This window comes from Alligator mississippiensis, chromosome 6, assembly GCF_030867095.1.
Source record: "Alligator mississippiensis isolate rAllMis1 chromosome 6, rAllMis1, whole genome shotgun sequence".
NCBI lineage: Eukaryota > Metazoa > Chordata > Crocodylia > Alligatoridae > Alligator > Alligator mississippiensis.
In genome coordinates this window covers 74,903,887-74,916,674 of record NC_081829.1, presented here as the reverse complement: position 1 = coordinate 74,916,674, position 12,788 = coordinate 74,903,887, and the positions used below count along the sequence as shown (strand labels likewise).

At 39.5% G+C, this 12,788-nt stretch overlaps 1 protein-coding gene across 5 annotated transcripts in view; it reads left to right on the top strand.

Annotated features, from left to right (window-relative positions):
• Positions 1-12,788, top strand: part of PWWP2B (PWWP domain containing 2B) — a 38,282-nt gene that overhangs the window by 9,002 nt on the left and 16,492 nt on the right. For all 5 annotated transcript variants that reach the window (XR_009463093.1, XM_019482921.2, XM_059730013.1 and 2 more), the window contains exon 3: positions 5,786-7,412. Coding sequence is in view for 4 of the 5 variants with exons in the window: in XM_019482921.2 (XP_019338466.1) it covers positions 5,786-7,394 (1,609 nt within the window). In the remaining variant the exon portion in view is untranslated. The remainder of the gene's footprint in view (positions 1-5,785; positions 7,413-12,788) is intronic.

Below are 12,788 nucleotides of genomic sequence, written 5' to 3'. Positions count from 1 at the left end.
CCCTATTCAGACTAAGATATATTTTATTCTTGCTTATAATTTTGTTTGAACAAAGGAGAATAGCATAAATCCTATGGCGAGGTGAGTCACATACCTATATAAATAGGTTCAAATGCTGGGCATGGTACCTAGTCTCCTTGGATACTTGTCTTTCCTTATGAGATGAGACTCATGGATGGGTGAAATTTCTCAAATGGTGCATGCAAGGTGGTGGTAAAAGCAACACAGCCTTTGTTCCGACCCTCTGCGTCAAGAATTAAACTGAAATGGTGTCATGAAGGGAAATGGTTTTATTGAAAAATAAACCCCTTGACTTTTTAAATTGAGTGAAACAAAAACATGCTGGCTTTGTAGTAGCAAAATATGTCCCCTTGGGAGCAACCAGTTACCTTCACTTTTTTTTTGTTTTATTTTTTTTGGCTTTGGAGAATATATTACAATGTTAGGTTTTGGTTCCTGGGAATGGGAATAGTTCCCTAGATTTTTGGTGTCTTGTTAGAAGCCAAAAATTACAACAGAGGGAACTCTCTGCTCCTGTAGGGCTGTGTTTTTACTATTGATTTCATTAATTGCCTGTAGTTGTCCCAGAGAGATTGTACAGCTACCCCTCAACACTTGTTTGCCTTCTCTGCAAATATCCACTTAACTTCAGCTAATAGCCTGGCAAAATCTTTGCCTTTCAGCTCACTATGATCATAAACTGTGGTGGGGAAAGACTGGGAGAAATTGATCCAGAAGAATTACTTTAAACTGTCACCAAAAAACTAACTGAAAATCAGTTGCACGTGAATGTAACTGCCATTTTTAAATTACCAAAGGGCATGGTTGTTGCAGCAGTCTGATGCTGGGTAACTATGATCATTTATGTATACAAATCCTTCCCAAAGTATGGAAAGACATCTTGGCCACTACTGCTACTTGAGTCTGAGTGTACAGGACAACCAGGGCTGAAAAATGACTTGGCAAGGGGAAAGGGATTGCAAATATGAGTAAGGAACAGCTGGTACAATCCCTCCACAAAGAAGGGTGGTGTAGAGGAAACTACCAACAGAATTACTTCAGCTAGTCAGATGACTAATGGGCTTGTGCATCTATGTCCTGATACACAGCAGTGTGATTGTGTCTAGACTATAAGCTCTCTGCAGTTAGTACTGGCATTTTTTTATGTTCTTGCATACAAGTTAGCAAAACAGTGCTCTGATGTGGTTGATCCTTCTAGACATTGCAGTGATATAAATAACTGATATTTCCATTGAATCTTTATTGCAGAGATGAGCTCTGATTTAAAGAAAAAATTGACCAACTCAAGTAGAGAATTCAGACTTGTAATAGTTTGGTGACTTAAAACTTGCTAAGCTTTCTTAAATAAGGCCTGTTGAGTTAATTTTACGTGCACTTGGGAGTTGTGATCAGGTTATGTATTGGTCTCCACTTGCTATAGTTGACCTGGCTTAATGGATAGCACTGTTTATGGACCTTAATTACTTTTTTAAAATGTGCATTTGCTAGTTTTTTTTGTCAATTCTGAAAATCCTATTTGTATGGCATTATGGCTTATAGAATTAATATGGAAGAGACTTTCTTTAATACACAGAACTGAAAACTTTCCCTAAAACAGTGTCATTCCATTTTCTGGGGAAGCTTTAATAGCAGAGTGATTGAGTGTGGCCTTGGTCCTAGTAAGGCTTCATTACTGTGGCAAAGAATGTCCTAGTGGACTTTGACATTTTGAGGACTATGCACTAATTCTGGTTAAATTTAAGAACTGGGCACTCTCTGCCAATGAACCAGTGCCTCTTCACACGCATCTGTTGCTAGTGCAGCTGTGGACAGAGTTAAGGCTCAGATCCTACAGCAGATCCTAGAGAAAGGAGTTCCACTGAAATTACTACTTTGCTCATATAACTGAGGCTGGAGAGATAAGGCCTTTACAGAACAGAATGGGCTGATCCAACCTGCTTTCCTTAATAACTTCTATAGTTCAGGTGAAATCCCTCAATCTGTTTGTAGAATGAAGAAGTTTATATCTAAATGTGGTACTGGGTTGGCAAGGAGGGGTTTGGTGGGGAGGAAAGAGTTCCTCTTATTACATGATCCTGCCTTGTCCAAATAAGAATATTCACATGATTGAATAATCAAAGTGTTGCACAGTTACAGCTGCATGAAAAATAACACAGCCTTAGTTTCCATTGTATTTTGGATTGGATGTACAAACTGTGGTTGCTTTAGAGCAAATGTATTAGCAGGCTCTTTCACTTCAAACCATTTTAATATCAGGCTTGACTTAAGTCTTGGAACAAAATGACTTGGTTCTAAATTATGTCTTTCAGTGCTTTTTGTCTGGACTGAGTCAGTCTTGCAATTTGGAAAGTACATGTCAAGTAGACAGGGTCATTAAAGATGAAAATGGTCAAGATAACCTAATCTCTCTCAAAGTGAAGGGAAAAAAAAAAATCCTCCTTAGAAAAGATGGTTTTAAAATGTTAAAAGTTAGAATAATTTGGTACATCACCTGAAAAGATAGTAAGAGAGAATAGCAATGACTTGGTATCAAAATACATAGAAATCAGTTATGCAGTTTATTTATTTTAGCACTGGTAGACTTTCTCATGTGAGTTAAATGAGAGAGTTTTGGCCTATGATTAACAATGTCTGGAAAAAGAAAAATGAACATAGTGAATTGTAACTGTAATAAATCAGAGGAACAAGGGGGGGAGAGGAGCATCAATGGGTTTTGCAAGGCTGTTTTTAGTCTTGGTAAAAATTAAAAAAAAAAAAATGTTGTCAGAGATTGTGACCTCTACTAATATTTGTCTTATTAAAGCTTCTAGGAAGAAGAGCCTCCCTCTTTTCTGCTTAGCATGGGGAGGCAACATGCACCTGAAAGAGCAGTAGCCTAAGAAGATTTGCAGTTGGGGAGGGGAGCTTGGTCATCTCCTTTTATAAAAACGCTCCATTCTGGGTTAAGAGTTGGGGAAGAATTGTGGAGTTGGTTGGGGACCTCAAGAGTCATCTAATCCAACTCTTGGTGCAAATTCAGGACAAACTACTGAAGAAGTACAGGAGTCTTGGTAGTGGTGGTTTGGGTGCCTCGTGGGGCAGTCAGTTTGACAGCCCCATTTTCTAACTCGATGAACTTGTTCCTTATTTTTGACTGTAGTATGTTCCTGTTCTCACTGCCTTGTACTGCTGGTTGAGGACAGGTTGAAGGAGTTTTCTCTTCAATCTTGCTCAAGTATGCTCTGAGCAGGGGGGAAACAAATCCCCTTTGTGTAGGCTAGTGATGCCCCCTTCTTATGCAGGAAAAGGTTCTTGCTAATACTAACAAGGAAAACAGAGAGCTGATGAGGGAAAGAGATCATATAATCTCAACCTAAAAATAGCTGGTGGCTGGCCTAGAAGTAACCCTGCCCTCCATATTTTTTTTAACTTCACAGAACTTGCTTGTAAAACATTGAATATTTATTTAAGAAGTGGGAATGCTTGTTTGATAGTGCTAGATAAGTTTGTGTTCAGACCTGTTTATAACATGCTGTTTTCTCACATCCAAAGCTACCTCCAAACTTCTTCTTTTCTACTGTAAGTGTTGACAGTCCTTCCCCCCCTCCCCACCCCAATCAGAAAAACACAGTATAAATCATCAAGACTCTTAAGAACAGCACATGATAACTCACTCAAACCCGGTGTCTGAGATGCTCAAAAGGCTTTCTATTTAAAAAGAGACTAAGTCTCCTATTGTAAGAAATTGGGAAGGAATTTAGTAAGCAGTTGTAAGTAGCCCCACTACCAAGGAATCTAAAAATAAAGGACCATATAGTTATGTTAGCAACAATGAAAAGATGCTGTGCTACACTGACAGCTCTTTGCTGTTATTTGACTGTTTTATTTGTGCTGCTAAACGTTGAGGGAGAATGTGAATAAAAAGAGGTCTGGAAGGTAGAAAAGACTTTGTAGCTGCATCGCAGTGAGGGATAATCATAGAGATATCTTGTAGATATATTCAGGACAAAAATAGCTCACCCGTGTCATTATTCAAGAGGGTCATCTCTATTACAAGAGTTGAGATGGTAGCCTGTTTCCATTCACACAAAAGAGGTGTTTGTCCTTTCTAATAGTATCAGACACTACTATATTTTTAAAGGTCATTGCTGTTAAGGCTGCCCCTTTAAGCTACTCTACTCCATATCATCTTGCACTAGGCCTTAGTAGATGCAGCTTGCCTCAGGATTCAAGGGGGAAGTTGAGATCTTAATAGTGGCTGCTGACTCCATACTGGATTTTGTTGGAGGAAAAATGGAGCACCTGACAGCAAAAAGCATTCTGTAGGATATAGTACTGGTAAATCTTGAGCCAGAAAGAACCTGGCTTGGATCTGGGAAAGTATTGAGGCTATTTAATAATAATAATAATAATAATGGTAAGACAATCACTGAGATGCAATAGGGAGGCCTTTAAAAAATGAGTATCTTACCTGCAATGTATTTATTCTGAGTCAGTCAAGGACAAACTGTTAATAAACCATTGGAACAAAGTGCTGAGTGCACTTAGGTAAATCTAATCACAAAGAAGAATCTGGCAGGGAGAATCAGCTTGCTGGTCATGTGGTTATAAAGAACATGCCTCTTTCATTAATCCTTTCCAACATAGAGAATTTTTTTGTTTGTTTTATATTGCAATTGGAAACTTTCCACAGTGGAAACCCATTATTTCAGCGTATCCCTCAGCAGTTATGTGTACTGATGTTTGAGCAAGCAAGAAAATTCAAAAGGTCAGGCTAAGCAAGGGTATCTGCAGCATGCTGCCACTATAATTTGGGTGGGCAAGGTGGGAAAAATCAATAAAGGACTGGTATGAATAAGCAGTGTTACAGTTTATAGTCTTGCCTTCCCATTCTCCACAGATTTGAGCCTGGCCCTTACATGGGTACAGCATCAGAGATCAGACCAACTGTGAAGTGTCTGAGCAACAGCATAGTAATGGTTGGGACAGCTGAAATTCACAAGTAACCTCTATAAATATTTTTTTTTTCTTCCTTTTTTAGAAGGAGACTTTGAAATGCAAAGAGGTACCTGCAAGAGGACTAGAACAGGGCATTGAATAAATAAGACATTTTCTCATCATTTGGCTATACTGGCAAAGTAGCATAGGGTTTTTTTGTCCGTCCCACCCCACCCCCAACCTTTTTTCCCCTTTCTTTTTTTTTCTTTAAGAGTATAGTAAGAGGCAATCTTTTAAGGCTTGGGGGAGACTATCATAAAATACCATGCGTGAAAACGCAATCTGAGAGCTTGTTCATACAGTTAACCATGGGTGTGCAAATTGGGTAGCTCAGCTATTTAATGAGAAACTGAAAACTTAGCATATTGAAACAGTGTTAAGTGACACCCACAAAACTTTCAATATTCTACTTTCCCCTATGCTGCCTTTGTTTGAGGTTTTACTGGCTTTGTGAATGTGATAGTCCTAGAAACAAGTTACATATCCTGGGTTGTGTAAATGGAACAAAACTTTGGTGCATGTGAGGGAAGGTGGAGAAATCAATGCACAGCTCATTTTGGACTTTCCATCTACAGAGTAGAAAATATCTCTTGCTAGTTCATAAATTGTACTTTTTCATTGTGCTTAATGGTGTTTCCTCTTAAAATGAAGGAAAAGCACTGGCTTCAGTGTGTGGGACACTTGAATAAAATAACATTTTTGGTAAGTTTACTGTTATCAGAGAAACACCTTTCAAACTGTTCTGATTTCCGCTGCTTTCTTTTTTTCCTTCCTATGCCATTTGTAGGTCTGGATTGTTCTGTCTTCCATCTTCGTTGCCGAAGCAAGAGGAGCCTCCTGCTAATGCTTGCACTAACTGGATCCCCAAAGGCAAAGAGACTGTGCCGGGTGAGAGTGATTCACAGCCATCTAGTGAAAAACCTCCCAAGAGCAACAATGATGAACAAGTACCTCCTCTTCTGCCACCTCCTCCACCAGGCAATGTTCCTCCTTACCCTCCCTATTTTGAGGGAGCTCCTTTTCCTCCTCCCTTATGGTTAAGACATACATATAATCAATGGGTTCCTCAACCACCTCCAAGGACTATAAAGAGGACAAAAAGACGGTTGTCACGAAATAGAGACCCGGGAAGGCTCATTATGAGCACTATAAGACTGAGGCCAAGGCAAGTGCTCTGTGAAAAATGTAAAAACACTCTGAACCCAGAGGAAGCTAACACAGCCAGGCAAAATGCTAAAACGAGGAGGAAGCTAAGCATTCAGGACAAGGAACAGAAAAAGCACAGTGATTCGGATTACGTAGAGAAAAGGAACAAAAGAGAAAAGAGGGAGGAAGACAAATTTTCCGGTGAATTGGTGCATCGAACTCCAGTTATAAAAATATCCTACAGCACGCCACAAGGTAAAGGTGAAGTTGTGAAAATTCCCTCCCGGGTTCACGGCTCAGTTAAACCATTTTGCCCCCAGCGAATATTGCAGAATGGAGGGGAGGACCAAGAGGAGACCAGAGACTCTGAACGATGTCAGGAAACCAAATGTTTTATGGATAAGTCGGCGAGTGGCCAACTTGCTTCCATTCCAAAACTGAAGTTAACTAGGCCTGTGCATTCCAATGCAGATGTTCCACCTCCAAAAATCAGACTGAAACCCCACCGAATAAACGATGGTCAGAGCGTGTCAATTTATAAAGCAGAGCTTATTGATGAGATCAGTCCTGCTGCATTTTATAATGAGGAATCTGCAGATAGAAGTTTAGCTGAGATGTCTTCAGGGAGTTCAGGTGAAGATGATGACTTTAAGAGATTTCCCCAAGGTAAAGATGGACGTGATAACTTGGCTTTTCTTATGAATTATCGTAAAAGGAAAGCAGATTCTTCTAGTTTATCAGTGTGTAGTAATGACAGTCTAGACGAATCCAAATCTTCTAGTTCAGAAGTAACATCACCAGAAATGTGTGACTTTTTACCTGGTGATGATGCATCTGTCTCTTCATCTTCAAAAGATGAGCGTAAAATTGTGCCGCCCTTAACAGTTAGACTACATACACAAAGTGTCTCTAAATGCGTCACTGAAGATGGAAGAACTGTTTCAGTGGGGGATATTGTTTGGGGTAAAATTCATGGTTTTCCATGGTGGCCAGCTCGCGTTCTTGACATAAACCTTAGCCAAAAGGAAAATGGAGAACCTTCCTGGCGAGAAGCTAAAGTATCATGGTTTGGTTCTCCAACGACTTCATTCTTATCTGTTTCAAAACTCTCTCCTTTCTCTGAATATTTCAAACTGAGATTTAATCGTAAGAAGAAAGGGATGTATCGGAAAGCTATTACAGAAGCTGCAAAGGCAGTAGAGCATCTGACCCCAGAAATAAGAGATCTCTTAACACAATTTGAAACATAACTTTGCTTCCAGTACCAGGTGAGTGTATGCTGGACTGATACTTCCTGTACAGTAGCTAACAATCTTCTAGAGATCCTGTTTCTGTTATGTTTTTGTATTTTGTTTTACTTAATTGTGTCTTTGAATTCCTTAAAAGCTTGGGGTTAAAATTTTTTTAGACCTGGGTTCTTAGGCATCTTAAATGGCCTGAATTTCAGAAGTGGTGAGTTCAGTGAAACAAACTGGAATTGGGCCCTCTTACAAGAATTATATACCAGTTTCTAACTATGGGGAATAGGACACTGGGCAGAGAAGTCGCTAACTCATCTTTGAACAGTCAGTGCATTATCTTTCAACTGGGCATAACACTTGCCTACCAGCATGTGGGGAAATTGTACCGAAACTCATTCTGCTATGGCTGGAGTTGCCTCCTGGCATTTTTTTTCTTAAACTGTCCTTTTTATAGGGCTTGACCTGATCAAAGTCAGTGCTAAACTCCCAGTGACTTGCATATGATCTACATTTGTCAGTTAGCCACCATCTTCAGGTTGCCATCATGGTGAACAGAGTCCTCTATGATGCACATGGAATGGGAGCATGGTGAAAGATGTTTAAACCAGAAAAGAAACTAAATTTTCTCCTAAGAAAAATGTAATCTTAACTGATGGGAAAACCTTTTCTTTGTAACTACAGTGTTAGGTTTGTGCTATGGTTCCATTAGATTTCAGCATTGGTTCGTTACTTTTGTCTCATATTTTCCTTATTCTCTTCATAGGAGAAACCTTTATGCTGGGCACTGATAGTTTTCTCATGAAGTTTCTAGTGTGAGGAAGTTTTTTTTGTTTTTTGTTTTGTTTTTTGCCCCCCCCTCCCCCCCCCAAAATGGTAATGGTATTGCTAGATGCAGCACTTTGGGTATTGGGACTAAGGTGATAAACTTGTAAAAAAAAAACAAAAACAAAAAACAAAAAAAAAACTTGCCTTGTACTCAGGATTATGTAAGGGATTTTCCTATAAAAAAAAAAAAAAAAAATGGAGACTTACTGTGTGGTGATGTCTCTAAAAAACTATACTATTAAGAAGCACTGGGTGGTTCTTGCATCACTATTTATCCAAAGGTGACTGACTATTTGCACTGAGGACAAACCTCAACCTGAGCTAGTCTGCTCAAGCTAGAGTAGGCTGAGTGAATAGCCACGGTGTGATTTTTGAGTAGCAGCTTATAGGTTGTTGTAATTGTGCATTTCTGCTGAATGAATTTGAGCATTTGGGAACGCTGGCGCTTCAGTTCTCTTCCCTGAAAAGCCAGCTAGCTTGAACTTGCTGCAGCATTTTACTCAACCGAGAGTCTTTTGTGTGTAGGCAGGAATCTGGCGGGGGCAAACCTCGAGTTAAAGCTCAAGTGAATACTAGGGTGAAGATAGCCTGAAACCCAGAACCCTCATTTCTTGAACCATAACAACAGACAACATCCTTCATCTTTCTTGGGAAATAGCCAGAAATACATAGAATAGCAGAGAAGCTTTAATAGAACGTCTTCAACTTTTTCCATTTTGAGTGACCCTTTTAGACTCCTCTTTCTGTTCTGTCTGCTGAAGCCATTTGGTTTATTATATAACAGTAGTTATTGACAGTTATCAGCATCTGCTGTGTGTGTCACAGCATAATGCTGTATGCACAAGGAGGTGACTTGCATCTCACTTCTCTGGATGAGAAGGTATGGTTGATGTATTGTTTGCATCTTCATTGCATGACAAATATATCTACTAATCCATGTTACTGATCTGAGACAGAATTTACATACATATGCCACTTTCTCTTTTTTTTTTCATGTGTATCTTTTTACCTACTGGTGCATCTCATTAAAAATTAACCCCAGTGATCCTGGTTTCTTGTTTTGACTTATCCAAAATCTACCTCTTTCCCTTCAGTGTGACAGTTTTGTTTTGAAAAAATAAAAATAAAAAAAAAAAATCAAGGAAAGCAAAGGAACTAAGACCTTTTCCAGCATGTTGTTTTCTAACTGACTCTCTTTTCTCATAGGGGATAACTTTACTTGCTAAAAAATTCTGGGGCTCAGCTGTTATTGCAGTCAGTGATTCCAGGAAGAGAAATACAACTGACTTTGACTTGCAACAAAATATCCTGAGGCCTCTTCTGAGCTGTACTGTCTTGTGTGTAATGCAGTAGATAACAAGATTACAACGCTATAGTTGTACTATCACACTTTGTCATTCTAAAAACTGGCTCATTAGCTGCATAAGGGTAGATCAGTGTTTATAAATAGAATTAACTACAGTCCAGTAAATGTACATAGCATTCATGCTTAGAATTCAAACAACTGGTATTAACAAACTGGATAAACAAATCATTTAGCTGTCTAAAGTGTTCTACTTTTATCCTGGCTAAGTATGTTAGGAGTGTGCCTCTGGTCTAGAAGAGATGGGAGAATACATGTAGAGCAGTTCCAGGAGATCTCAGTATATGAATTCAAAACAAGCAGAGTAATGTGTGGATTCACTTAAATTGAGTGCTGTCAAATCATCTTTTAAAAATATTTTGATGAAATTTATTTAACAAATATTTCTTTCAGTTGGGTAGGTGAGTAAGTGTTGCTTCTTACTTTTCTCCTTGCATTTGGCACTTTTTTGCAGGGAAAGCAGTTTAAAATGTTGCCATTAAAAGCCAATAAACATATGGCTTCTGGAAAACATTAGGTAGGTAATCTGTAAAGTCCAGTTTTTTAGGACAGGTTCAGAAGATGGTCAAGGGAAGGAAAAAAATTTCTACTAAGCATATTCCCATGGTGTTTTGAGGCTTCCTTTGAGATGGCTATATATACTTTTAAAGCATTACAGATTTATCTTGCCCTGTAACTAAAAGCTTGCAATACGCAGACTCTTGTTTCGGCGGCATATTTGTTTGTTGGCTGTTGAGCACTGAAGCTCAACCCATCTTTAATCTGAAAAGCAGAATATAAGCAAACATCTTTATAGTTGTTAATGAAAACCTTTATATTCCCGAAAGGAACTGGAATGTTGAAATACAGGATGGAGGTAGTTAAAACTGAAAACGAAATCCCTCTTCAGATTAGGCCTTCTAAAGTCATGTAATCAAGGGAAGTTCTTAATGATAGCTGAGAGCCAGAATGCAGCCTAGTCTCATGTCATGGCATAGTGTGAAGAAATGGTGACAGAGCTCCACGTTAGCTTTGTGCCTTAGCCAAAGGCTCTTCAAGTCTTTAAACACTCTCAGAAATGCGCTGTCAAGCTGCAGCTAAATTGTCATTACTCCTGTCACTACTTTAACCAAGCTTACAAGCACTTTTTGCTTTGCCACGTACTTAGTTAATACCAGCTAGGGTTCTAGGATTGTTTGCTCAGGTGGCACAGGAAGGCTTTTTCCCTTCCTTCTTGGATAGGAGAGCAGTAGTTAGCTGCTGGTCTGAAGTCAGACAGAAGGCAGGGCAGGGTGACATCTTACTGTTTTTAAACTAAGCTTCCGTAGGCAGCAGCCTACTTTGTCAGATCTATCTGTAACTAAATGATTGCAGTAGGCAGATCCTGTTTCAGTAGCATATTTGTGTCTTGGCTTCTAAGCACTGAAATCTTAAAAGCAGAATAAAGCAAACGCCTTATATTTGCTGATGTGTCTGACAAAGTGCATACCAAGTAGGCTGTCACTGACAAAAGCTTATGTCTTTCTGCATAGTGACACCCTGTCCTGCCATCCCTGCAGTTCATTAGCTTTGAGGGAAATTATGAAATCTTCTACAGTAGCTACTGATGGGGAAACTGGATCTCAATATATTTCTGGTTGCTAAAAGAAGTTTTTGCTGATATGATTAATAGCAGTAGAGATGGTTTAAAAACGCTTTTAAAATATATAATTAGGTTCTTTAAAATTGGTTTTATTCATGTAGGAGGCAGAATAGAGATTCATCTTAGACAAACTAAAAGGCATAAGCTTTTGTTAACTCGAGCGTGCTACATCAGATGTAGTACATGTTATCCATGTATCAGTCAAACCTCATGGAAAAGATATACCCATTTGATAAGCAACTTTTATTGCCAATACATAAAGCAGTTTCACCACTGTTTTAAAAATCTGCTTGTACATTATGAGAAAATAATGATAACATGTTAGTAATCTTGCCATTTTGGGTGGGGTGTTCTAGATGTCATTGAGCCTCCAAATGTTAAACCCCTTCCTGTTGTTCTCTTACTACTTTTGTTTGAAAGGGTTTTCCTCTAACAGTAACTTCTGCTCTTGGAAAGGTGAAAGTATTGGCCTCCAAACACCCTCCTCTGTTTTCAAGAGGGGTGAAATACCTTAGGATTTACACTTCTCTCTAGGTGAGGAATCCCACTTATCTCATTTTGCACTTCCAGTTGTTCGTAGCTACGTTTAAGAATGGATATCAAAGTAATGGAAGTGTATTTCAGCCTCTGTTACGTGCTCTTTTTAGTCTTGAAGTGGCTGAGTCCGAGGTGGGAGATGGTAGCAGTTTGTCTCATGCTCCACCACAGCATCCTGACAGGCCCAGTAATTCTACTTTGAATTAAAAAACGCACGTTACTTGGCAGGTCTGTCAGTATAGCAGTGTAGTAAGCTGTGAGAATGTCCAGTGTAGAGTAAAAGAAATGTAGAGCCTCTTGAATGAAGAAATAATCTGGTGGGTTCAGAGGGAGGTCCAACTGAACCAATGATTATCAGTTTTAAATTGTCATCTCAGTGTATGAAGGCCAGAGGAGGCTTGGGTCAGAGTTTCATGGGGTCACTTCTTCTAAAATGGAGAGGGATGGTATGGTCAACACCAGCATCCAAATTTTACTTGTGGTCATGTACTCATCACTGGGAACGAGATTGTTGGACTTTCCTTGCCACCTTGCTTGTTCTGCAACCTGACAAACTATCAACATCATTTGTGCTACAAAATAAATGCATGCTGTGGTCCACAGTTGCCTATTGTGACTTAAGCATAAGGAAATATCCATTTGCTGCTTAAGGTGCCTTTAAACCATTTATGAATTTTCCTAACCCTGAGCTGCCCAAGAGCTAAAGAGGCCACTGTTATACACCCCCCCCCCCCCCCCCACACACACACACCGATTTGTCTGTATTAGCTAGGGCAGCTTCCTGGGGCCTTCCTGTGCTTTGCTGCACTGTCCAGAATCTCTGCCAGCCACGAGTTCATTCCTGTCTCACCCGTGCAAACACTCACAAGCATATTCTCAGAAGGCAGCCATGTGGCTGTCTCAGTTTAGTCCAAGGGAAAAGATAATCTGCTGGAAATGGGATTTTAGAGCCCCACTGTTACTGCCCATCATACATGGACCCCTTGGGTGTATCTACACATGCCCCTATGGTGCTGTTGATACTGCGCTATTATTTAGTACTTCCTTTTGGAGATGG